The 27119-nt window shown below is 41.2% G+C and overlaps 1 protein-coding gene across 4 annotated transcripts in view; it reads left to right on the top strand.

Annotated features, from left to right (window-relative positions):
• CCDC91 (coiled-coil domain containing 91) overlaps positions 1-27119 on the top strand; it is a 364298-nt gene that overhangs the window by 30986 nt on the left and 306193 nt on the right. For all 4 annotated transcript variants that reach the window (XM_032772233.2, XM_032772230.2, XM_032772231.2 and 1 more), the window contains exons 2-3: positions 23867-23910; positions 25074-25152. In XM_032772233.2, the coding sequence (XP_032628124.1) occupies positions 23881-23910; positions 25074-25152 (109 nt within the window). In that variant the 5' untranslated portion in view covers positions 23867-23880. The remainder of the gene's footprint in view (positions 1-23866; positions 23911-25073; positions 25153-27119) is intronic.

Consider the following 27119-nt stretch of genomic DNA (forward strand, 5'->3'; position numbering starts at 1 on the left):
AAACTTGAATGTTTAACTAAATTCAAAAATTCATGTGCTTGTTTTGTTAAAATATTATGTTTGCTGTTGAAGAAAAAAATCGAGAATACATAACGTTTTAGTTAAATAAAACAATTTAAATGTCTGTCTGGTGGTGATCTCCTCCTAATACAGCTTGGCAAGAAAATCCTCCAAATATTCATGATTAACCTGTTGAATTGGAGATAGTTCACCTCCCAATGACTTCATAAATATCTGCTTCAATTACCTTTGGTAAATGAAATAACCAAACAATCATTTGTTTTCTGATACAGCTGTAAAACTAACCTGAAAGGTTTTCAGAATAATTCACTTTTAAAATGTATATTGTTAACTTTCTAAAAATGAAACCTACATCTATCTCTGAGTTGTGAAGAATATGTATTAAAGTTATAACAATCAACAAGAATGCACTTTTATGTAGAAATCCATGATTAAATAGTCTTCTTGACTAGTGATTTAAATCAATTTGATTTAAGTCAAATCCACCCTGAGCAAAAGTGTTTCTTGAAAAAATTTATAATGCTTATTTTTAAGATGTGTAAGGTATTTCTACTGTTTAATTTTCCTCGGAGAACTTGGAGTAAATTGTTTGGTCCTTTCCCAGAAATGGAACAGTTAAATGGGGACTTTAAAATCAGTTTTACCTTGGACTAGGGCAAGGGTTCTCAAACTGGTGGTCTTGATCCCTCAGGGGTACGCAAAGTTATTATGTGGACGTCGCAAGCTGTCAGCCTCTGCCGTCAAACCCTGTTTTGCCTCCAGCATTTATAATAGTGTTTAATATTAAAAAAAGTGTTTTTAATTTATAAAGGGCGTGGGGGTCACACTGCTGTGTGAAAGGGATCACCAATACAAAAGTTTGAGAACCACTGGACTAGGATGACTTTGTAAAAGCCACACTTGAGCTCGGGGATGTCTCTCTCCATATTTCAATCACAAGAGACATATTGGTGATTCTGTTGCTCTAAGTGAAAAGCTCATCCTTAGCTCATCTTTAGCTTTGGAACTGTGAGCAGTGCTTCCAGAATATTGAGAAGTGTTTCTAATTCATTATTCTCTTTCATCCTGGACAGATGATTTAAGAGAGTGATTGATTGTGATGACTGAGGCGCTTTGGAGAGAAGTTAAACCTGATCTACACTGGCTCATCCAGGTTCTTTTAGAGCAGAACACAGTGAGAGTTGTCTATAGGTGCATGTAGACTGTTCAAGAACTGGGTTTAGTGATATTGTAGAAATGAACCCTACTGGAATAATGGATTCTTTCATCTTGGATTTTTTATAGGTATAGAAAATAAGTTACTGCCTTCTGAGAAGTGAATCTCTAAGACTGGACAGGCTGATGAGATCTGGGGCAGGTGAAGGAAGGGCATGACTTTTGTCAAGATATAATCTTCTAGATTTAAATCCATCTGCATCCTTTTACAGTTGTTACTCCTGGCAGCAGATATTCCAGCAATCTGAAAACTTGGAACTTCCCAAACCAGACCTTTCTCTTCATGGCTGAACAGATGAAACGTTCATAAAACTGCCACTATGGTAGTTCCTGAAGCTACTTTTATGCAGGATGTCGGCTTTTGAGTGTTAATGGTTACATGGGGAGTCCCACGTTTGCCAAGGTGTGTGGTCTGGCATGGGGAGAAAGGTGACACGTGGGTTGAGCTGAAGGTCGTTTAGATCAGGAGTTCTCAATCTTTTTCTTTCTGGGGCCCCCCGAACATGCTGTAAAACTCCACAGCTCACCTGTGCCATACCAACAATTTTTCTGCATATCAAAGTTAAAGGTTAGCAAGCAGGACAATTACCTGGTCCCCCATGAAGCTAAGTTGCTTGGGCTTTGGCTTCAACCTTAGATGGTGGGGTTTGGGGCTCCAGACTACAGTTCTGCACAGCAAGGCTTTGGATTTCTGTCCTGGTTCCTAGCAAGTTTATTGCTGGCCATGCTTGGTGGACCCTCTGAAGCCTGCTTGTGGCACCACAGGGGCCCTGGACCCTTAGTTGAGAACCGCTGGTTTAGACTGCTTTTCTCTACAAGTTAAAATTCTGCCTCAGGAAACCTACTCCTAAATCAAGCAAGCAGCAGCTGCCTCTGTGAACTGCCAATACAACATGACTAGATGTTGACTCAGGATCCTTTCTTGTCTTCTAATTGGGCAGAAGAAAGCTATATTCTATTTTGGTTCTCCATAGATTTTGTTGAGGAAAATGAAATATCTGCCTGGTTTACAACAATAATATTTGGGGGGCGGGGAAACAAACACAATTCTACCCCTTCCTCATATCCTACATCTCTTCCTATGAGCTTTATCCCACAATATCCAATTTCTCTTTTCTCTTCGACCCCTCACTCACAGACAAGTCTGCAAAGTTGTTCCAATGCATGCACTAGTACTTGCCTCTTCAGTTACACCTCATGCACATGCTATAGCTACGCCCAAGTTCCTGCCCTCTGCAGCACCTCCAGGACCAGCCTACACAGAAGGCAGGTTGATATATTTCTGAATCTTCTTTGGAGAACTCCTTTAAATGCTTTTCCCTAGTGCTTACATAGAGATGATATCCACTCTTTCTTTGTCTTACAGAGAACAGCAGGGGAGCCAGCATGTGTCCTAGAGGGAGTTATCAGAACCTCTTTCTCCCTTTGCTTTTCCCTCTTCCCCATGTCAGAAGCCAGGACAGGGGTGAGAGCAATGTCATTTGAGCTGGCAGAGTGGAATGGATTTGCACTTTGTCGTCTGTTGGTCCTTGTGACAGAGTGTGCATAACCCCCTCTTGTCCAGTGTGGGGTAATCCCACACTGTGGATGGCGGAAGTCCTGCCCCTCAGACTGAGCTGGGCATTCTCTAGCTACTGCCTCAATATAAAAAGGAGAAGGCTAGCTCATTTTAGGCTGACTGCTGGAGGGGAAGGACCTTGGGTAGAGGCTCCAGCCGAAGAGACATCACAGCCTTTGCCTTCAGGAACTGGAAACCCTGAGAGCCAGACGCGATGGCTGTGGCCAACAGAGCCACAGGGAGTCACCCGTGCTGAGGAGCCTGGGAGCCTTGATGTACAATGGACTATGGTGCCTGGAAATGTGATAGGACGTGACCTAGGGGGAGTGCATGAGTAGTACCTCTCACCCGAGAGACATCAGCATGTTTTGGTGGAAGTCCCGCTGACCCAGTGGCGGACCACTCTGCAATTGTCAAGGCCCTGGGTAGAGGCCTGGTAGAGTCGAGTAGACCTGGATCTCCCTACCCAGGCCGCCACCCTTAGGGATGGCCCCTTCATTCTCCCTGGAAACTGGCCTCACTGCCCCGCACCCAGGCGCTGCAATGACGACTCCAGCCATTGGGTTGTACTTCCATGTACTCAAAGGCAGTTATACTGACACTGGCCATTGGGCCACACTGCCCTGTGCCTAGGATATGCAACATTGACTCTGGCCATTGGGCTGCATTATCTGTACCAGAGGGCTGTTATATGGACCCTGGCCACTGGGGCATATTGCCCCATGTCTGAGAGTGGTCATATTAACTCTAGCTGCTAGACCGTGCTGCCCTGAATGCAAGGGCTGCTGGAATTGACTCTGGCCACTAGGCTGCGCTGCCCCAAATGCCAGGGCTGCTGGAAGTGACTCTGGCCGCTTTCAACCTAAAAGCTGTTGGGGAGACTGTAACAGTGGTGGTATCACAACCCTCCCCACCCTGAAAGGGGGATGGGGTGTGCATACCCCACGACACATGGTGGAGAATGCAGGCTGTGATCGGGCCCTGCTTTAATGGCTCCAGGGGGAGGAGATTATTGTTAAATAACCCTCCGTCACCTGCCTACTCATTGCTTTGCACAAGATGGAGACTGAGGAGATTTTGAAATGGATGCTGGAAGGTCAGCAGCAGCAGGCAATCCAGCAGCAGCAGGCCCAGCTGATGCAGCAGATTGCTAGTCAGTACCAACTCCAGATGACCTAGCATCGGGAGCAGCAGCAGCAACAGCAGCTGCTTTGAGAGTTGGTTATCCAGCACCAGACCCAACAAGAATACTTAATCCAGCAAATGGCTGCGTTGATGCACCCAACCAGTGCGCGCAACCCCATCCCAATTGGACAGGACCTGGGGGCTCTTTCCCCGGTCTGCCAATATGACTGTCAAAAATGGGACCTAGTGATGACCCCAAGGCATTTTTGGTGACTTTCGAACAGGTGACCACCGCCACCAGGTGGCCACCAGAGCACTGGGCTACCCTGTTAGTGCCCTACCTGATGGAGCCAGCCCCAAGCAGCCTACTGGGGGTTAGACCCACAAGATACTCTAATATATGAGAGAGTGAAGCCCACCATCCTGGACGAGACAAGAATCAACCCCGACACGTACTGATGGCGCTTCCGCCAACAAAGATACCTGCGGGGGACTAGGCCCCGAGTGGTAGCCCAACATCTGAGGGACGATGCCTGGCAATGGTTGGAGGCAGAGAAATGATTGGGGCTCAAGCAGTGGAGACTGTTGTCCTTGAGCAGTTTATCCAAATCCTCCTGGGTGGAGGGAAGGAGTGGGTACAGCAGCATCGGCCAATGATGCTAGCAGAGGCCGTAGAACTAATGGAGGACTGCTTGATGGCTGATGGGCCGGAGGCATGGCTGCGGAAACCCGGGAATCTGAGCAGGAGGGACGGACTGGCTGGGGGGAGCGTCTGCAAAATAGACCCAGGGGAATCACAACTTCTCCCCTGACCACCAACTAAGCCCCCAGCCCTCCAACGCTGGTGCCCAATCAACAGGGAAGGAGACCCTCAGGAGGGACAGAGTCCACTGAAGGCAGACCCTGGGACTTGGGGAACATGTGATTGTTGATGGGAATGTCGCCAAGAGGGGCACTTTCGGATTACATATGGATTGTAATTATGGGCAGGTCTGCATAGCCGGCCCTCAGGCCAGGAGAAAGGATCCCTAAAAACTCATAGTACCAGTTTGGGTGGAAGAAATCCTCACAACAGTCTTAGTAGACTTGGGCTGTAGTCAGACAATTATTTGGGAGGGGATCATTCCTGAACTTGAACTTTCTGGGACAAGTATACAACTTCAGTGTATCCATGGTGATATACAGCCTTACCCCACTGCCTGGATAAGACTTGAGATCTATGGCTGGGAAGAAACCCTCCAAGTCGGTGTGGCTCCCAGGCTAGCCTACCCCGTGGTGTTGGGATGAGACTGGCTGGAATTTCAGGAAATCTTGCGAGGCTACGGCTGACCTCCTCCTGGAGGAGGAGATGCAGGATTTACAATGGGGGAACTCTTCGGCCATTCCAGGAAATCTGACCCCAAAGAAGGACCATTTCAACCCCCTGAGCCGCCCGCCAAGTCTCCCCCTCCCCCCCCCCGGTACAGAGCACCCTGTCGAAGATGCCCAGTGGGAATTGGAGCGTGATAGGGACTTCATACAGGAACAGAGGAAAGACCCATCTTTGAGTAGTGCCTGGGAGCAGGCAGCGACCCCAGACCAGGAGAGAGATGATACGCTTCACCCCTCACAAGGACCATTGTTTGAGATTCGAGGGAACTGCCTCTACTGAGTGGTGCAGGGCCCTCAAACATAGGAAGTCATCCAACAGCTCTTGATGTGCAGGAGCCTTCTGCATTTGGCTCATACAGTACCTTGGGTGGGACACTTGGGTAGAGAGAAGACTCTCCAGAGAATAGCCTGCCCATTCTTCTGGCTTGGCATATACCAGGCGGCGAGGGATTATTGTGCTTCCTGCCTGAATGCCAGCAGGCTGGACTGAAAGGGGCCCTCCTTGTACCTCTCTCTGTGGTTGGCATACCATTTGAATGAATTGGCATGAATCTGGTGGGACCACTATAAAAGAGTCAGGGAAGTTGTTCATCCTCGTACTGGTCTGTTATGTGACATGCTATACCAAGGCCATTCCCTTATGCATGGCTATGACCCCTAACATCACGATGGAGCTAGTGAATGTTTTCACTTGGGTCGGGTTACCCAAGGAGATCCTAACTGATCAGAGCACCAATGTGTCCTCCAAACTGATAGCAGAATTGTCGTCATGAACATTCAGACCCTTGGGATGTTGGTATACTACCCAGAAACCGATAGGTTAGTCAAACGCTTTAATGTAACCCTCAAGTTAATGCTCCACAAGTTTGTAGAAGAAGACCCCCAATGTTGGGACGCCTTATTGCTGGCTCTACTGTTTGGTGTATGGCAGGCTGTTATATTGTTCCTCAGAAAAAGCTAATTATCATCAGGTATATTCCCTTTAATTTTGTGTAATCAGTTGTGTTTTTCTGCTATAGCAGGGATAAACTGAATAGAAAGCCCATGGGAAAGGATGAGCAAAACTGCAAAATTTCACTCATTTCTACTTCAACAGACAGAGGGGATAAATCTATTATTTTGCATTGATGTAACTGGACCACAGAAGACAAAGGCTAAGGGCTAGATTCTGAAACCATCTCTCACAGTGAATAGTCACACTGATTTCAATTGACAAGGCTTGTGGAGTAAGGTAGGTGGGTAGTATCTGAATGTGACCCTAAAAACTTTTGTTTCTCTTTTCTTCTCCAAGAGTGTCAATGAATATAGCAAAATATTCCTGATGTAAAACAGCAAAATACAGCTGCTGCATTCTTAAGGTTCACAGTCACCTTCTACAAGAGTTGGCATGCACAGTCTTAAAACTATTGGATTAAGGAGCTTCAGTCAAAAAAGAGCTTGTAGTTGGAGCTTTATATATACTCTTCCCACTTAAAACCCCAGTCGAAAGTTCCTATCTGCCTTGTCAAAAAAGGAGTTCTAGACATCTTCAGCTCACTTAGAGCAATGATAATGCTATACACTATAGGCCACAGATCCGAGTAGTGCCAATAAATAAAAAAGCAATAGTGTCCAAAACAGCAATTAATTTTCTTTTTCCTTGCAAATTTTAATGTGCAGTATTTGAATAATACCCTTTTGTGTAATGATTAAAAAAATCTTCTGCAACTTGAAGAGTTTCCAAGTCTAAATGCTCGTTGAGTAAGTCTCCAAAATGATAAAAAGCCTACGTTTATTCCTAAAGGGTTTTTACAATGTTTAGCTTTGGCTCTAGTCAGAAATGTTACAGGTATCTTATTCAAAAACTGTGGCTTATCCAGTATTGAGGAGCACTCAACTTTAAGTACCATAGTTCTGAATAGTAGAAGAGTTTAGACTATCTCTCAGGAAATAATTATCCCCATTTCCTACCTCATCTGTTCTATTTTGGCACAAACTCATAAGTTGTTAATGAAGATTTTGTATAAATTCTGTGAAAGCAAGTTTTGTAAAAGGTCACATAGAAGTATTATAATTAGTAACGTAGTCTCATTTTTCAAATTAAAAACAATACTTGTTTTCCCCTGTACCCCTGATTTTGTGATGCTGACCTTTTGGTGTACTTTATGCCTTCCTATGTGATAAATACTGAATAGTTAAACTTGAATTTTAGAAATGCAAAAGAAGCTTTACTTCGAAAATTGACAGAGAACTCTTTACTTTTCAAACATGACTTTGAACCCTACTCCTTTTGTTAAAAAAAAAAAACAACAAAAAACCCACAAAAGAAAACCTTAAATATTCTCTTTTTATCAGATCTTTTCATGTAAGTTTTACTGCACACTTTATTTCTCAATTTTTTTTATGAACTTTGCATCAAACATGAGACAATGTATATAACAGAACAAAATATTAGAGTTCAACTCTCCATCGACTTCTTGGATTGAGAGTCTCTACAATATATCGTTGTATTCTTGTGGAACTAAAATTAGTATGTCTCCACATTTTATGCCTCATTACATCCACAGTTTTAGAAGATCGGGCAGATATGCCTCTAGGAATCTCTAAACTCAGTCCTAAAGGGAAGTAAGCAGTAATAATGTGTCTTGCTTTTAGCATTCATTAGTTTGTTTTTAATTATAGATTTTAATAACAAACGTCTGTAAAGCGTCTTTCGTTCAAAAGGATCCCAAATTGCTATAAATATGAACTTACATGTGAACTACTGCAAATTGAGATATCACTCGCAGCTCAAATGCAGACACCTTTTGAGGGCAACATAACAGTTGTTTAGGACCCTGATCCTGTAAAGACTTACATGTTTAACTTTACATGCTATGAGTACTTCCATTGAAATCAATGGGATTGAAGTTTAAGCATGTGTGTAAATCTTTGCAGGATCTGAGCCTACCACAGCAATTCCGTGGAACAGTTTAGGACAGGGGTTTTCAAACTGGGAGTCGTGACCCACGTAACCACCTCATGACCCCCTTAGGGGGAGTCGTGAGCTGTCAGCCCCAGACTCCGACATGAGTGAGGGCAGGAGAGCCGTGAACCCCCATGAAATTAAAATTAAATTAAATTACCCCTCCATTTTAATTTATAAGTGGGGGGTTGCACCCAGAGACTTGCTGTGTGAAAGCGGTCGCCAATACAAAAAGTTTGGGAACAACTAGTTTAGGACAACTATTGAAGAGTAATCTCTACAGTGTTAAAACTGCATATTTTCCTTAGAGTACTTGTCTATATGCACATTCTGATAATGATGTGCATGTGCCTCACGCCAGAGATTGGAATCTTTTGGCTGGCAGCATCCATAAAGTGCACATGTATTCTTCAGTGCTTGTGCTCTACATTAAGGGCATATAAGGACAAAGTGTGCTGACCACCATTCTGTTCCTCTCATTGTCTCCTTGCTTGGAAACAGCTGGCAGTCTCTTGGACAGGCTCTCTTTCTTAACTAGATGTTTTTTATAGTTAGCTTTTCTACTTTTAATCAGTAGTTCTTAAGCAAAAGATAAACCATTAATTATCTTTTGCAACCCTTAGCTTTAGATTTTGTTACTTATCTCTGGGATGGGGTTTCTGACGCAGGCAAACCTGCTGCCAACTCATGCCAAGGTTCCTAGGCCTCAACTGAACACTCACCAATAGCTGGAGACCAGACTAGCTCACCTGTGTATTAGTATTGTTAAAATAGATGTTAAAGTCTAAACACATTATTTTAAACTTATGAAATACTTGTAGGATGCTGCATGTGGTAATCTCACTTATATCCTCTGTACCTCATGTTATAAAGTTGTATTGAGTGTTTGTATTGTAAACCACTTTAGTTGTGTAAATAATCAAATGTGAAATGTTGCCTTCCTACAGAAATGTTAGGTCCTGCTCACCAAGAGGGCCTGTTGAAACCAAATGAGTTATTATGAAACATCAAAAAGCAAAGATCTTAATCACTCCCCCCCATCTCACCTTGAAGAGATGTACATGTGGACTTATCCCAGTAGCTTGAACTCTGGGAGACGGGAATACAAATTATTGACAAGAAGAAAATTGGATCTTTATGCTGCTTGGACTTGGAGAGTGCAAGATTTCTAAGCATAAGCAAGGGATCCCTGGTACTTGACTTAGGTTAACCCTAGAGGTCTTATGAAGCTTGCATAATACAGCAGCTTCTCTTACCTTTTAGAACCTATGACTGTAACTCGTTGTGTGAGTGTATATTTACCTGCTTTAAATCTTGTAAATAACTCCTTTTTCTTAATAAATCTTTAGTTAATTTATTACAGAATTAGCTACAAACATTGTCTTTTGGATAGGATCTAAGGTGCCATTGATCTGGGGTAAGTAACTGGTCCTTTGTGACTGACAGTAACGTGAATATTTTTGTAATTTTTGGTGTTAGGGACCATCTAACACAAAGGCAAACTTACCTAGGTGGCAAGATAGATGGCAGAATCTGAGTGAGACTGTCTGTGACTCCATCCATGTTAAGGTTGCTAAGTAAAGAACTCACAACCAGTTTGGGGTTTGTGCCCTGCTTCTTAACAGTCTGCCCTGAGGTTGGTTATCAGGGTTCTGAGCCGCTCCAGACAGCTAGATAAAATTGTCTGGCTCTCCAAAACTCAGATGTTGCCCCTCTGGCAAGGGAGCAATCCTAGCCTCAGATGGACACTCAGAAATGCCTCTGTTTGAGAGAATGACGCATCCCCAGCAGATGTGTGATTTACAAGTCCTTCAACTCCTGAACTAGGAAGGACGGGGAATTCTGCCTTCAGGTTTTTTCCTGATGAGCTAATTTGAGACTCACATCTGAACCAGGTTCACTGGACCTTCCCCTGTATAGGGACCTTTAGAGCCTAAAAGTGTAAGTGGGGGCTCTCTACCCTCAAGAATTCTAGTGATCGTTGCCAAAACTACAACCATGAAGACTGCATTATCTTTGGATGGATCTCAGGGTGCCAGAACCTCCAGAGGTAGATTGCCTGCCAAAGCATCCTCTAAGAGGAAAGTATCTCCACAGCATGGAATATCCTTTGAGACTTTGTAGCCTTGAATGGTTTCTGCTGAAGCTCAGTCTCATGCCGATGCCAGTCTCCTGACACTGAAGTGTTTGGCATGGAAAACTGGACCTTCGGAAAAGAACTCTGCACCGACCCTAGTGCCATCTACCTCACTGGCTCTGGCAGTGGAGCCGAGCCAACCAGTGCCATATTCCAAGGGGCCCTCTTTGACTATTGTGGAATTTGTGATACTTCCCCCTGAATAAATGTAATTCCAGTCTGCCTGTCCTCACAAACTTGTTTCATGGTACTTTTTCAAGTATGCGCACCGATGGACTCACAGATACATCTACAACTACAATTTCCCTTGCTATCAACTTCAGTTCTGCATTTGGCACCAACTCTCTCCACTGATGCTGCGCCATCCATTCCTAATGCACTGAAGGCCTCAGTCCCCCCCATGTAATCAGGCTATGCTTCATCCTCTGCATCATCTTCAGAGTTGGAGGATGAGCAGGACTCATAGCAGCAACACCTATACTCACCAGAACCCGAGTATCCCGACACTCCTTATGACAGAGCTATTGGGACCCAGAAAACCCAGGCATGAGATTCCCTTCTCCCTGGCCACTGGATTCTTATCTGTCAGTGTCCAGATGGCTCTGCTGGGGTCCGGGACCTCTTCAAAGCAACTTTAGCCAGAGAGAGAGAAACTGCTCCAGCAGAAGGTTGTTCCATACAACAGCTCTTCTTAACCCCACATCAAATATAGGAAAGAGAGGAAAAAATGAATGAACAGACACAAAAAGGGTGATCTTTCAGTTCTGGTGGCAATGGTGACTGTTTTATATCACATGCCTCTTGGCTTCAGGGATCGAGGTGTTGCAGAGAAGTCCAAATGATGGAGGATCTGCTCTTTCAAAAGGGCAGAACTATTCAGTATCAAGTTGGATGAGACTTTCCATACTTTTGAAGATCTCATGGGTTGTCCTGAATTTTCTCGGAGCATACACACCAGCACCTAAAACTATGTATACACTTACGGTGGTGTGTACTGTACAGGCACTAAACGTGTAGCTATACTTGCAGTGAAAGGCAGTCAATGTCCATACTTGTCACTGTAGTGTGAAATACAAACACCGTAGTGAAAAGTTCCAGAAGCAGGGAAAAGCTTTGGCAGCTCCCTTCTGCAGGAACCTTTCAATGCATCGAAGGAAGGCTCTGTCAGGGGGAGGCAACGGGAACACTACGGGAGGCACTGCTTGGGCGTATAGAGAGCTATGTAGGATATATACTCTGGTGTTTAAGGTATTTAGGAAACACTACTGTATCTGCCTAAGCTGTGCTTCACAGTGAACACTGCTGTTTATACCCTTGCTAGCTGGATGTGCAATGTCTGTACTCTACACTCCACTGTAAGTGCAGACATACTTTTAAGAGGAAACACATTAAAGAGCTTTATCTTTCTCAGAGATCAGTATCTCCACCCTTCTATTATTAAAGGTCAACAGAACCACTTGGGGAAATACCAGCATTTCCATCTCCATTCCATACCACTCAACCCTGCCTGTCCCAGAAACATTCATTGGGATGGAGCATTCGAGATGTGTCTTGTAGCTCCATTAACTTCAGAATTCAAGACCTCCCTTTTGGGAAATCATTTAGCTCATTTCAGGCAAGATTGGTCCCTTGTCACCACTGACCATTGGGCCACAGAAATAATATCATATGAATATTCCATTCACCTTTCTCCAGTGCCTACACCCACTTCCCCATCCCTTCTCTCTGCCGGGACCTCTCTCTTCAGGATCTCTTAAATCAAGAGGTCCTCATGCTCCATTCTCTCAGAGCAGTAGAAAGGAGCATTGGTACCTCTGCAGTACAGTGTTCACCAAAAGTGTACACGAACATGCTATCTATTGTGGAAGAGGGTTATCTGTGCAGAATATGATCGACATTATAACCACAGTGGTTTATATCAACAAACAAGGTGGTGCAGGCCTTTCTCACTCTAAGAAGCTGTCAGGCTCTAGAATTGGTGCATCACAGATTTGCCTAACAGCTTTAGACTTTCCCAAGTTGCAGAACTTGCTAGTGAACAACCTCAGCAGACACTTCCTTTCAAATTGAGTGTAGTAAATCAAAGACAAAATTCTGTCTGACATGTTTGGGGACTAGGGCAATCCCAAGATGGACCTGTTTGCCACTCAACAGAAGAAGTGGTGTCAGAAATTTAACTCAAGGGGAGGAATGAGTCCCTGGCCCATAGCAGATGTGTTCTTGATATGGTGTTCAGGAGACCTGATAATTCTTACCCCACAATCCATGTGATTCCCGGGGCATTCTGCATGCTCAAGCAGGGCTTGGCTGTAGCTCCAGCATGACCAGGGCAGTTTATTTTGGTTCACAGACTTTTTATAAACTTTGTTCATATCCTCACCCCCAAACCGTGCTTCTATTCCCCCATGCTGGGACAAGGGACAGATTCTGCATCGGAACCCTGCATCTCACAACATGGTAGCTGGATGGATTTCATTGATGGAGCAGGTCTGCTCTGCTCCTCTGTAGTTAGGGAAGTCCTGAAAAGCAGCAGAAAAGAATCAAGATGATAAATTTATCTGGTTAAATGAACAAGATTTTCTTATTCATGCTACTGGTAACACTGGTCTACAATGTTTGAGAAATCGTCTGCTTCAGAGATAAAATGTATTTATTATGTATTTTGATGTGCTGACTTCAAATATTACAATTAAAACAACTGATTTGGCTACTGTTTCTAAGATATTTAAGATTTTACATTTTATGTCTATGTATATTGTGTAGATAGTAGAGTTTTAATCATAAATTGTAAACCTAGGTCTTTTCATGTGTTTATGGTTGCTTTACATGATAATATTTCACCTGTCCTGTTTATGTAACACTTTAAAAATCAGCAAAAGGGTTATATAAATAAAATTTATTATGAAACAAAAGGCAAAAAACTATTATGTACATAGTTTAGTCCTATTCAGTGTCTACTCGGCGCTTCTTGGCTTGTCTCTTGTATTCATTAAATGGAGCATCTCTTGTCACTGTCCAGCAATAGTCTGCAAGCATTGATGGGCTCCATTTGCCCTGATAGCGTTTCTCCATTGTTGCAATGTCCTGGTGAAATCGCTCGCCGTGCTCGTCGCTCACTGCTCTGCAGTTCGGTGGAAAAAAATCTAGATGAGAGTGCAAAAAATGTATCTTTAGTGACATGTAGCAACCAAGGCTTTTGTATGCCTTGAGGAGGTTTTCCACCAACAACCTGTAGTTGTCTGCCTTGTTGTTTCCGAGAAAATTTATTGCCACTAACTGGAAGGCTTTCCATGCCGTCTTTTCCTTGCCACGCAGTGCATGGTCAAATGCATCATCTCGAAGAAGTTCACGAATCTGAGGACCAACAAAGACACCTTCCTTTATCTTAGCTTCACTTAACCTTGGAAATTTTCCACGGAGGTACTTGAAAGCTGCTTGTGTTTTGTCAATGGCCTTGACAAAGTTCTTCATCAGACCCAGCTTGATGTGTAAGGGTGGTAACAAAATCTTCCTTGATTCCACAAGTGGTGGATGCTGAACACTTTTCCTCCCAGGCTCCAATGACTGTCGGAGTGGCCAATCTTTCTTGATGTAGTGGGAATCTCTTGCACGACTATCCCATTCGCAGAGAAAACAGCAGTACTTTGTGTATCCAGTCTGCAGACCAAGCAAGAGAGCAACAACCTTCAAATCGCCACAGAGCTGCCACTGATGTTGGTCATAGTTTATGCACCTCAAAAGTTGTTTCATGTTGTCATAGGTTTCCTTCATATGGACTGCATGACCAACTGGAATTGATGGCAAAACATTGCCATTATGCAGCAAAACAGCTTTAAGACTCGTCTTCGATGAATCAATGAACAGTCTCCACTCATCTGGATCGTGAACGATGTTGAGGGCTGCCATCACACCATCGATGTTGTTGCAGGCTACAAGATCACCTTCCATGAAGAAGAATGGGACAAGATCCTTTTGACGGTCACGGAACATGGAAACCCTAACATCACCTGCCAGGAGATTCCACTGCTGTAGTCTGGAGCCCAACAGCTAGACTAGAGCCAATCAACAACTTTAAGCATCATTTTTGTTCTCAGTGACCCAGAATTCGTAAAGTTGGACTACATTTATTTCAGAAGCATTTTGGCTGTAGAGCAGTGTAATCAGTGATCCCACATCACTTCTTGATTCCTCAGATGCTTGACTATTTACTTGACCTGACACAGAATAGTCTCTCTCTGTTTGGTCAAGGTGCCCATGTCCGCAATCCTAGCTCATTAGCTGCTGGTAGAGGACTATATGCTTTTTTTCTCATCTAACAATAATTAGGTTCCTGGAAGGTCTAATCAAGATGTTCCTACCAATCAAGGAAACTGTTCCCCCATGGGATTTAAACTGGATACTCTCAGCCCCCTTGGGGCCACCCTTGGAGCCAATTGCCTCTAGTTCTCTATCACATCTATCAATGTAAATGACATTTTTGATTGCTGTAACTTCTGTCAGAAGAGTGGGGGGAGAGCCCAGCACTTGTGGTTGTCCCACTGTACACTGTGTTATATCCAGACAAGATGTCCATGAAAAGACACTTGAAATTTCTTTTCAAAGTAGTGACAGATCATCATCATCATCCATCATCATCATCATCTTATTACTTAAACAGAACAAAACCTTTTAGAACATCACCAAGAGTGTTTTTTGTCTCTGTTGTGGAGCGAATGAAGAAAAGCTTTGCCATATCATCTCAAAGACTACATTAAATTGGATTTCTGACTGTTGGAACCTTCCATGAAATAGTTAGTATAGATCTCCTGATCACACTTAAAGTTCATTCCACCAGAGCTCAAGCCATTTCAACATTTCTGTGAAATGTACCAGTGTCTGACATTTGCAAAGTAGTTACCTAGGGATCAGTATGTACGTGCACTTGGTAAAGCAGTTCTTCAGTCGTGATTTACCAACATGCTCTGAGCTCCCGCCTCCTTAACTGGACCACTCCTTGGGAGTCACCATTAGTGGAATTTGTGCATATGGACAAGCACTTGAAGGAGAGAGAGAGAAGTTTTTATACAGTCACTGGAGTTCAGGATGTGTTGTCCATACTTATATTCCATGATCCATCTTTACATTGCCTCTATTTTGGAATCTTTAACTTGGGATTTTACAGTGAGTGGGAACTGAATGGTGGTAGGGGAAAGCACACCATATATGGCCTTAGTGTAGAGAACAAGGACTGAATCGCACATTCATGCCAAAAGACTGATCTCTGGCACATGAGATGTATGTGCATCATTAGTGAAATATGCACATGGACAACACATCTCAAAACTCCAGTCACAGTACATAAGTAATTTCTTGTAGTATGAAAAAATCTAACCCAAGAACTTAGGTGCCAAAAAAGGAGCTAGTGCAGATAGGCATTAACATAAAAGTGAAACTTCACAAAAGTACAAGTCAGAGTCATAGACTTTAAAATCAGAAGGGACCAATATAATCGTCTGGTGTGACCTCCTGCACGACGCAGGGCGCAGAATCTCACCAACCCGTTCCTGTAACAAACCCTTAATGTAGGGCTGAGCCATTGAAGTCCTCAAATCATGGTTTAAAGACTTCAAGGTGCAGAGAATCCTCCAGCAAATGACCCATGTCCCACGCTGCAGAGGAAGGCAAAAAAAACCCCAGGAACTTTGCCAATCTGCCCTGGAGGAAAAGTCCTTCCTGACCCCAAATATGGTGATCAGCTAAACCCTGAGGATGTGAGCGAGACTCACCAGCCAGACACCCATTAAAGAATTCTCTGTAGTAACTCAGATCCCACCCCATCTAACATCTCATCATAGGCCATTGGGTATATTTACTGCTAATAGTCTAATTCTGGCAATTCATTGATCTTTGATTATCCCATCATACCATTCCCTCCATAAATTTATCAAGCTTAGTCTTGAAGCCAGATATGTCTTTTGCCCCCACTGCTCCCCTTGGAAGTCTGTTCCAGAAATTCACTCCTCTTATGGTTAGAAACCTTCATCTAATTTCAAGTCTAAACTTCCTGATGGCCAGTTTATATCCATTTGTTCTTCAGTCTACATTGGTACTGAGCTCTCCCTCCCTGGTATTTATTCCTCTGATATATTTATAAAGAGCAATCATATCTTCCCTCAGCCTTCTTTTAGTTAGGCTAAACAAGCTAAGGAGCTTTGAGTCTCCTTTCATAAGACAGATTTTCCATTCCTCAGACCATCCTGGTAGCCCTTCGCTGTACCTGTTCCAATTTGAATACATCCTTCTTAAACATGGGAGACCAGAACTGCACACAGTATTCCAGATGAGGTCTCTCCAGTGCCTTGTATAATGGTACTAACACCTCCTTATCTCTACTGGAAATACCTCTCCTAATGCATCCCAAGACAGCATTCATTTTTTTCACAGCCTTATCACATTGGTGGCTCATAGTCATCCTGTGGTCAACCAATACTCCAAGGTGCTTCTTCTCTGTTACTTCTAATTGATCAGTCCATGGCTTATAACAAAAATTCTTGTTGTTAATTCCTAAATACATGGTCTTGTGCTTCTCACTATTAAATTTCATTCTATTACTATTACTCCAGTTTACAAGGTCATCCAGATCTTCCTGTATATCATCCCGGTCCTTCTCTGTATTGACAGTACCTCTCCCATCTTTGTGTCATTGGCTCCAAATATTTTTATTTAGTTCGTCATTTTTCCATTTTTCTTAACTTTTTTAATAATTGTTACTTATATTTTGATTTGACACCAGAGCTGCTTCCTTAAAGCAGTGGTCTCCAAAGTGGGGTGTGCAAGAGGATCCTTTGGGGTGTGCAGCAGGACGAGCACTTTTTATTTATTTTATTTTTGCTTTGTCAGGCGGGAGTCTGAGTAGCTTCATTTCGTTTAGTTTGTCTTCCAAAATGGTAGCCCCGGCACAGCAGGGGATGTGTGCTCAAAATTATTTTACTGATAGGGGTGCGTGATCAAAAAAGTTTGGAGACCACTGCCTTAAAGCACGATTTTGATTCTATAGGCAGTTGTTTGGTACGAGACAGTAGAACGTATATTCTTATCTGACATAATAGGAGTAAATCAATGCGTGTGTGTGTGTGTGTGTGTAATTATGTAATAGCAATAGATGTACATATCGTGTAGTAACTCAATACAATTTTTCCTGAATATAAACTAGAAATATTTTTAAATTATTTCAGAAAATAGCATGACATTTTATAATGTTCAGTAACTTCTCAGTCTAGGACAGAATATTGTCTATCCTCAAATTGAGTGTATTTCTGGAAGAAAATTCCACATTTGAGAGTGGAAAGGAAACTTTTTTGTATTAACATTGCAATTGTCATGGTTGCTCAGAGATGTGGTGTGTTAAAAGTAGTCTGAATTAATGGATTTGAGGGCCACAGTACAGGTGAGGTGATCAGGGATGCATGACATTGAAATTTACCAGAAAGATATCAGCACCACATAGGTAGTGGCATAAATAGATGATTATTTTTGCTTGCTCATACCGTATTTAGGGTAGGCTTTTTGGAGCCTGCAGTTTCAGCCAAAGATTTATTCTTTAAATAATGCGGTCTATGTTATGTCCGGTAAAGAAACAGCTAAGAATTCCATCCTAGATTGAACAGATGGAATGAGTCATTTAGTAAGCAAAAACACACAAGTAGAAACGCATACGTTGTCATAGGTAGGGGCTAACCACTACTGTATTTGCCAGAAATACAAATATGGCAGTCCCACCCACAGCCAGATCAACACATACAGTTCTGACAAAACAAACACAGCAATACACTGTATAAGTTGTGCTTCTCTTAGAGGGCACACAATTCCACACTAAGGTAGTTGCTTGCTAGAATTGATAGAACAAGTTGGCTATAAAGCATGTGCTATATGTCTCTGACAAAAAATGGTTGTAAAATATGTCTTACTGCAGAAAACTTACAGTAACTGCTTTTAAATCTGTCAGCTAATAAGCAGGGCTTGAAAAAAAATGTAGTAAACATCTACTAGCCAGAGGTAAGATTAAAAATGGCTGAAGAGACCCCTAAAACAAGATTGGGGCAACACCAGATCAGAAGTTCAGTTGCCCTGACATTCTGAACTGCTGGAAAAGTACAGGGTACTGAGCTTTCTAGTAGGGATTTCACCCTGAACCTTGCTAGGATAGGGATTCCATGTTCTAGCTAAAATGAATCTGAAAAATCTGAATTTCCACCCCGTGCTCCCAAACTGCTGGAAGGAAGAAGGCACTTTCTCTCTTTCCCCTTTATGGTCTCCTGGTGGTTGCAGTGGGAAAGAGACTCCATTACTCTGTGCCTCCTCCACCCTTCTTTTTTTTTAATCTTTTTTTTTCTCTGAACAGCTAGCTTATAGTTCCTCTTTTTTGAGGCAGGTCTTCAATGTAAAATTGACAGACTATCGTCACTGTCCGTATGCTCACAAAGTTCTGAATAGCTTTGTTAAAGGTGACCAGACTCTTACTAATTTCATGCTGTTTAGCAAAGCTATATGCATCTACAAAAACACTAAACTAACTGTCTGAAGACACAGGAAGGCACCACTGCCTTGGTTTACAGGTGGTGTACACTGGAAGGCTATATTCTGAATCGTAAGAGATAGAAACATATTTTTTTTATAATGAAGGCCTTAGAAATTGATGGCTTCGAGCCCCACAATCTGGGAAATTTTCCTGCTTGACATTGAGATGTTGGGGGTGTGGACTTCCCAAGCCCTGTAATAAGTTATTGTTTAGAGAGCAATCATATTTTGTAATTGGCTTGGACTAAATGAGATGAGAGATCTTTTCAATCCATAATTTCTGTATTTTTATGAATCTATAATCTGAGGTCAACTACTTGTCCAGTTCTGCTTACAATTATTATCGAGTAACAGATATACTATATAGTCCATATGTAGTTAAGGTGAGACAAATCTCCTCGTTACTCTTTGAAGATTGTAAGCATTTAATTACTACTTCTGTCTAAGAAGCCACAAATAATGTTCTTGTTGTAAAGAGAGAAGAGCTTTATGAGCCCTTTAGAATACATGTTTAAGAAAAAATAAAACCAAAGCTGGAGAATATTGCTGGTTCAATGTAAAGGATGAGATTAATGATAATATACATATATGCTGCACAAGGTCTTCCACATTATCGAAATATAAATCGTTTGGGAGTTTGAAATCATGTTATATTGGGTTACTTTTTTCATGTTAAGTAATTGTGGAAAGATGTATTCAAACCTTTTTAAAACTAAATATATGTAGAATTGTTTAGGTTTGAAAGTATTTTTCACTGGCAGCAGGCTTGATTTCAGTTCTTGAAAGGTGGATGCCTAGTTAAGCTTTGAATATCTTCAGCGATGGTGCTTGTACATCTTCTCATGATAGTTTGCTATATCGCCTATTGTTCTAAAATTCTTCCTAATATTAAACATGCCTTTTTCGTACTGGAGTTTATGCTGATTACTGCTTGTTCTGTCCTTTATGATGAACGAAAATCCTTTTACATAATTTAGTCAGTTATCATGTTTCTTCTTAGTTTTCTTTTCTTTAGAGAAATGGACGTGTCCAATTTAAACTTTAGTTTCTCTTCCAAACCTGTTTTAGTTCCTTTTTCTGTCTCTGAACTTGTTCCAATTTGTCTGCCTTGTTTAAAATCCTGTGCTCGAAACTGAGTGAGTTCAGTTCTCCAACTGAGATCTAACCAATGCTGAGTAGAGTGGAATAAAAATTCCCTTTCTAGTTTTGGTGAATAAACTGCTTAATTCAGATTCTCAAACTGTAGTCCATAGACTGCCAGTGGTCCATGAAGCACACTTAGTTCGTTTTTGGAACCACAGGCCAAATGGTGCTGGAGTTCCTTATTTCTAGTTGATGCATCATATTAGACTGATAAACCACATTGCATGCTTTGCTGTTACTTTTTCACATAAGCAATTACTGTAGATGGCACACTGGTGCTATGGGGTTGTGAATGTGTAGGCATGGTGGACTGTGTAATTGCGAATGAGAGAGGAGGGTTGTCCACAAGGTTTTTAATAAGATGTGGTCCACACTATGGCTACATCTACACTTGGAGCTGGAGGTGTGATTCCCAGCTTGAGTAGATATGCTTCCACTAGCTGTCATTGCACTACCATACTAAAAATAGTAGTGTAGCTGCCAAGTACAAACTTACCCGTACCCCAAAGATGTGTACTTAGGGTAGCTACTGTGTGCCACCACCTGTGTTATGATGGCTGCTGCTTGTGCTATCATAACTATACTGCTGTTTTTAGTGTGTAGCTTGATCAGAGCTAGAGCAAATACGTCTGTAATGCCCAGGTCATGGACGACCAGACCTAGTAGTTGGAGTCAGCATCCACAGTCGTGAGACGAGTCGTGTCGACTGGGCCAGGATACCGGGCGGGAGCTCAGAGGCAGAAGACAAACTAGAGATTGGGAACTGCAAATCAGATAGCAGGATGACATGCCAAGAAATCAAACCAGGGAAGCAGGAGCCAGGTAGTGGGCTGCATGAGCAGGAAGCACAAGGCATCCAGTCCAGAGCAAGGTGGAGTCCAGCTGTTTGGAGAGCTTCCTGTTGCTGCAGCTGGCTTAAGTAGGACCAGTGGGACTGTGCCAATTGGACCATATGGTGCACCTGTTACTGGTGCTGGGCTTTTTGGGTCTCAGGTAAGCCATGGTCAGCTGCCTGCTAGGTGGAGGGTTGTTGTGTGACTGTTCCCATGAACCTTACAGGCTGAGGCTTGAGATCTGTGAGTCATGACAGTGTCTGCTTCAGCTGCTTCTGCTTCACACTCCCAGCTTCAAATGTTAGTAGCTTAAGAAAGCATGAGAATCCTCACTATCCTTTGTAGAAATCACTAAATTATTCTTGCGCCTCTGTTAGGTATATATGCATCAAATAGGTAAACTAAAAAATGTACAGCTGTTATTTCAATAAGGCTTACAACAAATGCTATCCAGTGACTAAAGAGTGAGTTTAAAAGTATATGAAAGTAAAATAATTTCATTTGTGGAGTAAATAGGTTCATATAGGTACTACACTTAAACTGAAAATAATTTGATTGCTAGGTTTATATTGTGTGTGTGTGTATTTTATAAAGTTATAGTTTAATTATCAGTATCTTTATTGCTCTTTAATGTAACTTTATTTTATAATTTAAAAAATTACATCAACATATTGACTTCTATTTTCTTTGAAATGTTCTATATGGGCCTGTTCCAAAGCCTATAGTCAGTCGAAAGACTCACATTAACTTTAATGAGCATTGAATCAGGCCCTATAATATTAACTTAGTTTGAAAAGAAGTTCAAACTATCGTTAAGTTTCTGAAATATATTTTTGAATGCTTTATGTAGCTGGATAGCCATCCTTGATTTTTGAATACATGCTAATGATGTGCAGTGATAAGTGTTTTGTCATATGACTTATTTTGATTCCCTTTTCTTCAGTAATGGGTTCCTGTCTACATATTTTCTATATATATCATTTCTGTGGCAAGAAAACAACTCTTTATCACAATTTACTTAAAAATGCTGTTTTATTTTGATGCAGTATGTTTAAGCTATAAATGTTAATTGAGTGTGCAGGCATGAATGAAGGATTAGTGTTTGGTCACTAAAGGCTGGATTCATAGACCTGGCATCTGTGCTGCGAAAAATATCCATCTGGCATCTTTACTGCAAAAAGCTGTGCGAACCTTGAGAATTTGATTTGTCTTTTTCAGGCTTATGTGGAAATTGGGCAACATTTTTGTTTAATTGAATTAATTTCTTATTAGGCATAACAATGCTGATTCAATTTAACTTTATCAATAATAATTCATTAATAGTAAATTTGGTAAGCCCTGGAAGAGACAATTTTCAGCAGCAGATCGACGCTTCTCGGCCTCTAACTTTGGAGAAATTGCTCTTTTATAATCTGATTCATTAGGATTTCTTGCAAACCACCTGCATCTTTTTATTTCTGCCCATATGTTACTGAAATCTTTGCAGCCAACCATTTAGTTTGACTGGAAAATAATAAATTTTATAAATTTCTTACCTTTTTCTCATATTTATTGAGATTTGTTGGGTCATCCTTTCCCTGAGTCAAATATCAGGAGGAACTTTGGGGATATATTACTGGTTTAGCTGTATTCTTTAGGAGCAACCATACATAGCTTGATTTACCTTCATTAGCTGAGTAACTTGCTCCACGTGTTTCAAAAGAAACAAGACAGTTTTAGCTAAAAATATATCAAAATGCCACAGAAATCATGGCTGCAACTCAAAAATGCTGATCAGTTTTGAAAATCTAAATCAAGGCCTGCCATGAAACCTAGGGAAGAACCTTTGTGGTGACAGAGAGACTTCCAGAAATTCACCGCAGTCCTGTTCTGAGTTGGAGTTTGTGCTGATGTTGCCAGACAGCTAAGAGATGTCAAAAGCAGGAAATATTATTGAATTGAGCCACAGTGCCAATTTGGAAAAGAAACTTAAAATGTAAAAATATTTTTTCCATTCCTGGCAGATGAACATAACTTCAGAATATATGGCAGATGAAGAAATACAGAAAATTTTAATTCTGCTAGAAAGTTCTACTGGAAAGTAAAACAAACAAAATCCTAGCTTTTTTTTTTTTAAATGAAAAAGTTGAACAGATCCTAGTTTTACAGTAACAAGGAACCATTTTATTTTATTTAGATCAGAAATAATATAGTGGTCTGTTATAAATCCAACCACTCAAATGTCAAATAAAGATATGATATAGAAACATTTGTTACTATAGGTGATCAAGTCATTTAGTGATGTCCAAGAGACTAGGTAATTCGGCAGCCTTTAACACCATTGATTATGGCATGTGGTGTGCTTCACTGCTATGTCTGTTGGTAGACAGAATCACTTTTAAAATGGCTACTTTTACTGAAGAGATTTTGAACAGTATTGCTCTTCCTCACCAGGGGAACTCCACTGTTGAGTCCCCACATGACTCAATCTTGTAATTCTTCTTAATCAACATATAGGAAGGTCTAGAGAGATTTTGAAGCACTGTTGGCTACAGTGCGGTGAGGGAGCTATGTCTCCAGTTCATCTGACCTGGGTAGACATGTTTCCTGGCTTTTTCAAATATCTTATGGAGGTGAGCATTCATAATAGTCCTTAATAGGCTTATGCTCAGTTGGATGAAAATTCATTGATAATACTGGGATTGAGAAGATAATTTGGATGAACTAGCAAAAGACTGTAATTTCTCTTGGTTGAGTAGGTCTGCTTGTCTGATATCACTCATTGCTTTCAGATGCAGAGTCTGCTGTGGTTATCTATATCTTTGTCTCCTTGAGGCTTGGCAACTGTAATGTGTTGTACTTGAGGCTATCTTTGAAGGCTGCTTGAAAATGTATTCTGTGTAGCAAAAGCTTCCCACCTTTGGGATACAACAGACTGCCAAGAACTTAAATTTTTATCAATATTATTTTATACTGTCTTGTAGGTGCCAACTGGAAAATGGATGACGATGATTTTGGAGGCTTTGAGGTATGTCATATTGCTGACTTTAAACGGTTAGCTTTAGAAACTTTTTAAAATTCTATCATTTGGAGGGGCATGCTTTATTTCAGGGGTAGGCAACCTATGGCACGCTTGCCGAAGGCAGCACGCGATCTGATTTTCAGTGACACTCACGCTGCCTGGGTCCTGGCCACCGGTCCGGAGGGCTCTGCATTTTAATTTAATTTTAAATGAGTTTCTTAAACATTTTAAAAACCTTATTTACTTTACATACAACACTAGTTTAGTTATATATTATAGACTTATAGAAAGAGATCTTCTAAAAACATTAAAATGTATTACCGGCACGTGAAACCTTAAATTTGAGTGAATAAATGAAGACTCAGCACACATCTTCTGAAAGGGTGCTGACCCCTGCCTTATTTTATGATTAGTAATTGTACAGATGTTAGCTTGAAAGTTGTGCCTAGTTGTCAACGTTAAAGCACAATTTACCTACCAATACATTTAATAATCAAGCAAAATTTATTTTTCTCTCTAGATAGAACATAAATTAGGTATGGTCATCGTCTTTGGAAATCAGGCCGCTTAACTAAGTGTCTGTGTATTAGGTACCTCACATTCGGCATTAAATTGTAAAAACTTTGGCTTAGGTTTTAATATTTAGCTGGTGCTGAGCAGAGGTGTTTGTGTGTGTGTGTGGTGTGTTTTTTTTTTTTTTTTTTTTTTTGTTTGGTCAAGTAATAAGTATAACACACTCCTCGCACATCGCGTAAAAGTTGTTTTATATTCAGTTTAACAATTGTGAAGTTAAATCAAAGATGTTACAGTGTGTTTTCATAGTTGTGCCTGTGATCATATCTGTATTTCATATCCAGTTTATTGAAGGCTTTTTCCTAAGTGTACTTGTGCATTTTAGCCCCGACTAAGCAGCCAATCCTAAGCAAGTGCTTAAGTGCTTTACAGACTAGTGATGCACTGAAATGATTTCTGTAGGTTTTTTTGTGTGTGGTGCATGCTCCTTACAGTTGGACAAAAACAGTTTAAAAAAAAGTTTAGGTCAGTGTTAAAGGAATATATTTGAAATGCTTGATAGCTTGTGATGAATGTGATCATTAGAAAATGCCTCCTGGAAAATCTGCGCAAAAGTTTTTAGAAGTCTAACAAAACAGTATTTTCCGTATTTCTAGGCAGCAGTGACCTTTGACGGTGAAGATGGTGAAACACAAACTATTTCTCCTGCTATTCCTTGGGCAGCATTTCCTGCAGGTACTGGTAAACAATCACAGTTCTTCTCTTCAGCATGTGGGCCTGTCTCTTCTCCTTCCTACCTATGCAACAGCTCTCTGGCACCTCCCAGATATTCCCAGTAAAGTAATGATTGCTTTCTTGCAGCAGCATGAGACTCGCTTTTAGAAGGTTCTTGTGTTGAGGAACTGTTTCGGAATGCTCCAAAATTTTCTTGAGAAATGGATGATTTTTAACTGTTCAAAAGCTGAGTGGAATTTTGTAAGACAGAGAAAAGGCTCTTCCCTTGTCTGAGTGTGTTCTTCCTGATGGATATCAAAGGTCTGTTTCAAACAATAGAAAGGTGCTGAGAACTTCCCAAAGAAAAGATTACAAAAATCAGTTAAACATTTTTTCTTGTGGCTATTTTTGTATCCGTTCTCTTGTAATCCTAGAGTTCTTCTCTAACTTAAGTCCTATTCTGCGGAGTTGTAAATTACAGGAAAAAAATTTGGAAGCTTTAAAGTGACATTTATACAAAAAGTATTTTAGGAAATTTTTATAAGTCTGATAGTTAATGATATTCTAGGGCCCAGAAGCAATTGCTACCTGTCTCTTCAGAAAGCCGAAGTATCTTTCCTTTACAAAACTAGATAGCACCATTGTAAAGTTACAAGTTATAGACCTTAAACTTGACATGGATACAGTGCTGAATATTGCTTGATCTAACCTTAGAACACTATAATTTAGGGGAAAATGCCACATTTTCAGCTGAAAGAAGGAAACTGTTCTCTAGCAATGTGATTTTAAAAATGGTGGGAAGAGTAAGTGAATGTAGTTGTTCAGAGATGTTCATGTCAGCAGTCCCTGTGGAGTTGGATTAGCTAGAGCAGGGGTAGGCAACCTATGGCACACGTGCCGAAGGCGGCACATGAGCTGAATTTCAGTGGCACTCAGACTGCCCGGGTCCTGGCCACGGGTCTGGGGGCTCTGCATTTTAATTTAATTTTAAATGAAGCTTCTTAAACATTTTAAAAACCTTTTACTTTACATACAACAATAGTTTAGTTATATATTATAGACTTATAGAAAGAGACCTTCTAAAACATTAACATGCATTACTGTCATGCGAAACCTTAAATTAGAGTGAATAAATGAAGACTCGGCACACCGCTTCTGAAAAGTTGCCGACCCCTGAGCTAGAGAGTGCCGGAGACATAGGCAAAAGTACATAATAAATGCAGTGTATCACAGAGTATAACAATAATCAAAGAATCCTGCGCTCTGATATCTAATTTTGATAAATTACAAAAATCCATACCAAAGTCTCAGTGGATGGCTTAGATCCAGCCTACTCATTTACACAAGTTTGAAACAGAATGTAAACTCAAAATTATGTGGTACAGAAGTGTGCTAATGTGATTTAGGGAGGTTTATAATCTGTAAATGTTACCACCAACTTCGATATCTTCTAGCTCCATTGTGGGCTAACCTTACTTTGTAAAGCAACAACTAATATACAGAATTGTGGATGTATGTGGTTTGTCTCTCTCGGACAACCGTAAAATAATAATGTTGCCTGTACCAAAACACCCTCCTCTTCTCCTCCAGTTTACCAGCTTATGAGATTTGTACTGTTATCTTGGTAAATGGTGGGGAATGAGTGGAGGAAGCAGGTCACATCTTTCAGCTTTGCTTTCCAGGCCAAAGATTCACAAAACAGAAAGGACAAAGGAGCCAGGCCTTTGGGTCTTTGCTATTTTTATAGGACATATGAGAAGAATGAAGCTGTAGGATACAGTTTTCAAAAACAAGTAGGTGATTTAGATGCCCAAGTTCCACTGAAGGTGAATGGGACTTGGGTGCCTAATCATTTAGGTGGTTTTGTAAATTTTAGTTTTAGTTCTTTCTTCAGAGTTTTTTGAGTACCTTAATTCTATATGTGTAACAGTGTGGAATGGATGAGATTTTTACCTTTTGGGGAGAAACTCTGACTGCACAGGAGATAA

This window comes from Chelonoidis abingdonii, chromosome 1 (genome assembly GCF_003597395.2).
Source record: "Chelonoidis abingdonii isolate Lonesome George chromosome 1, CheloAbing_2.0, whole genome shotgun sequence".
Classification (NCBI taxonomy): Eukaryota; Metazoa; Chordata; order Testudines; family Testudinidae; genus Chelonoidis; species Chelonoidis abingdonii.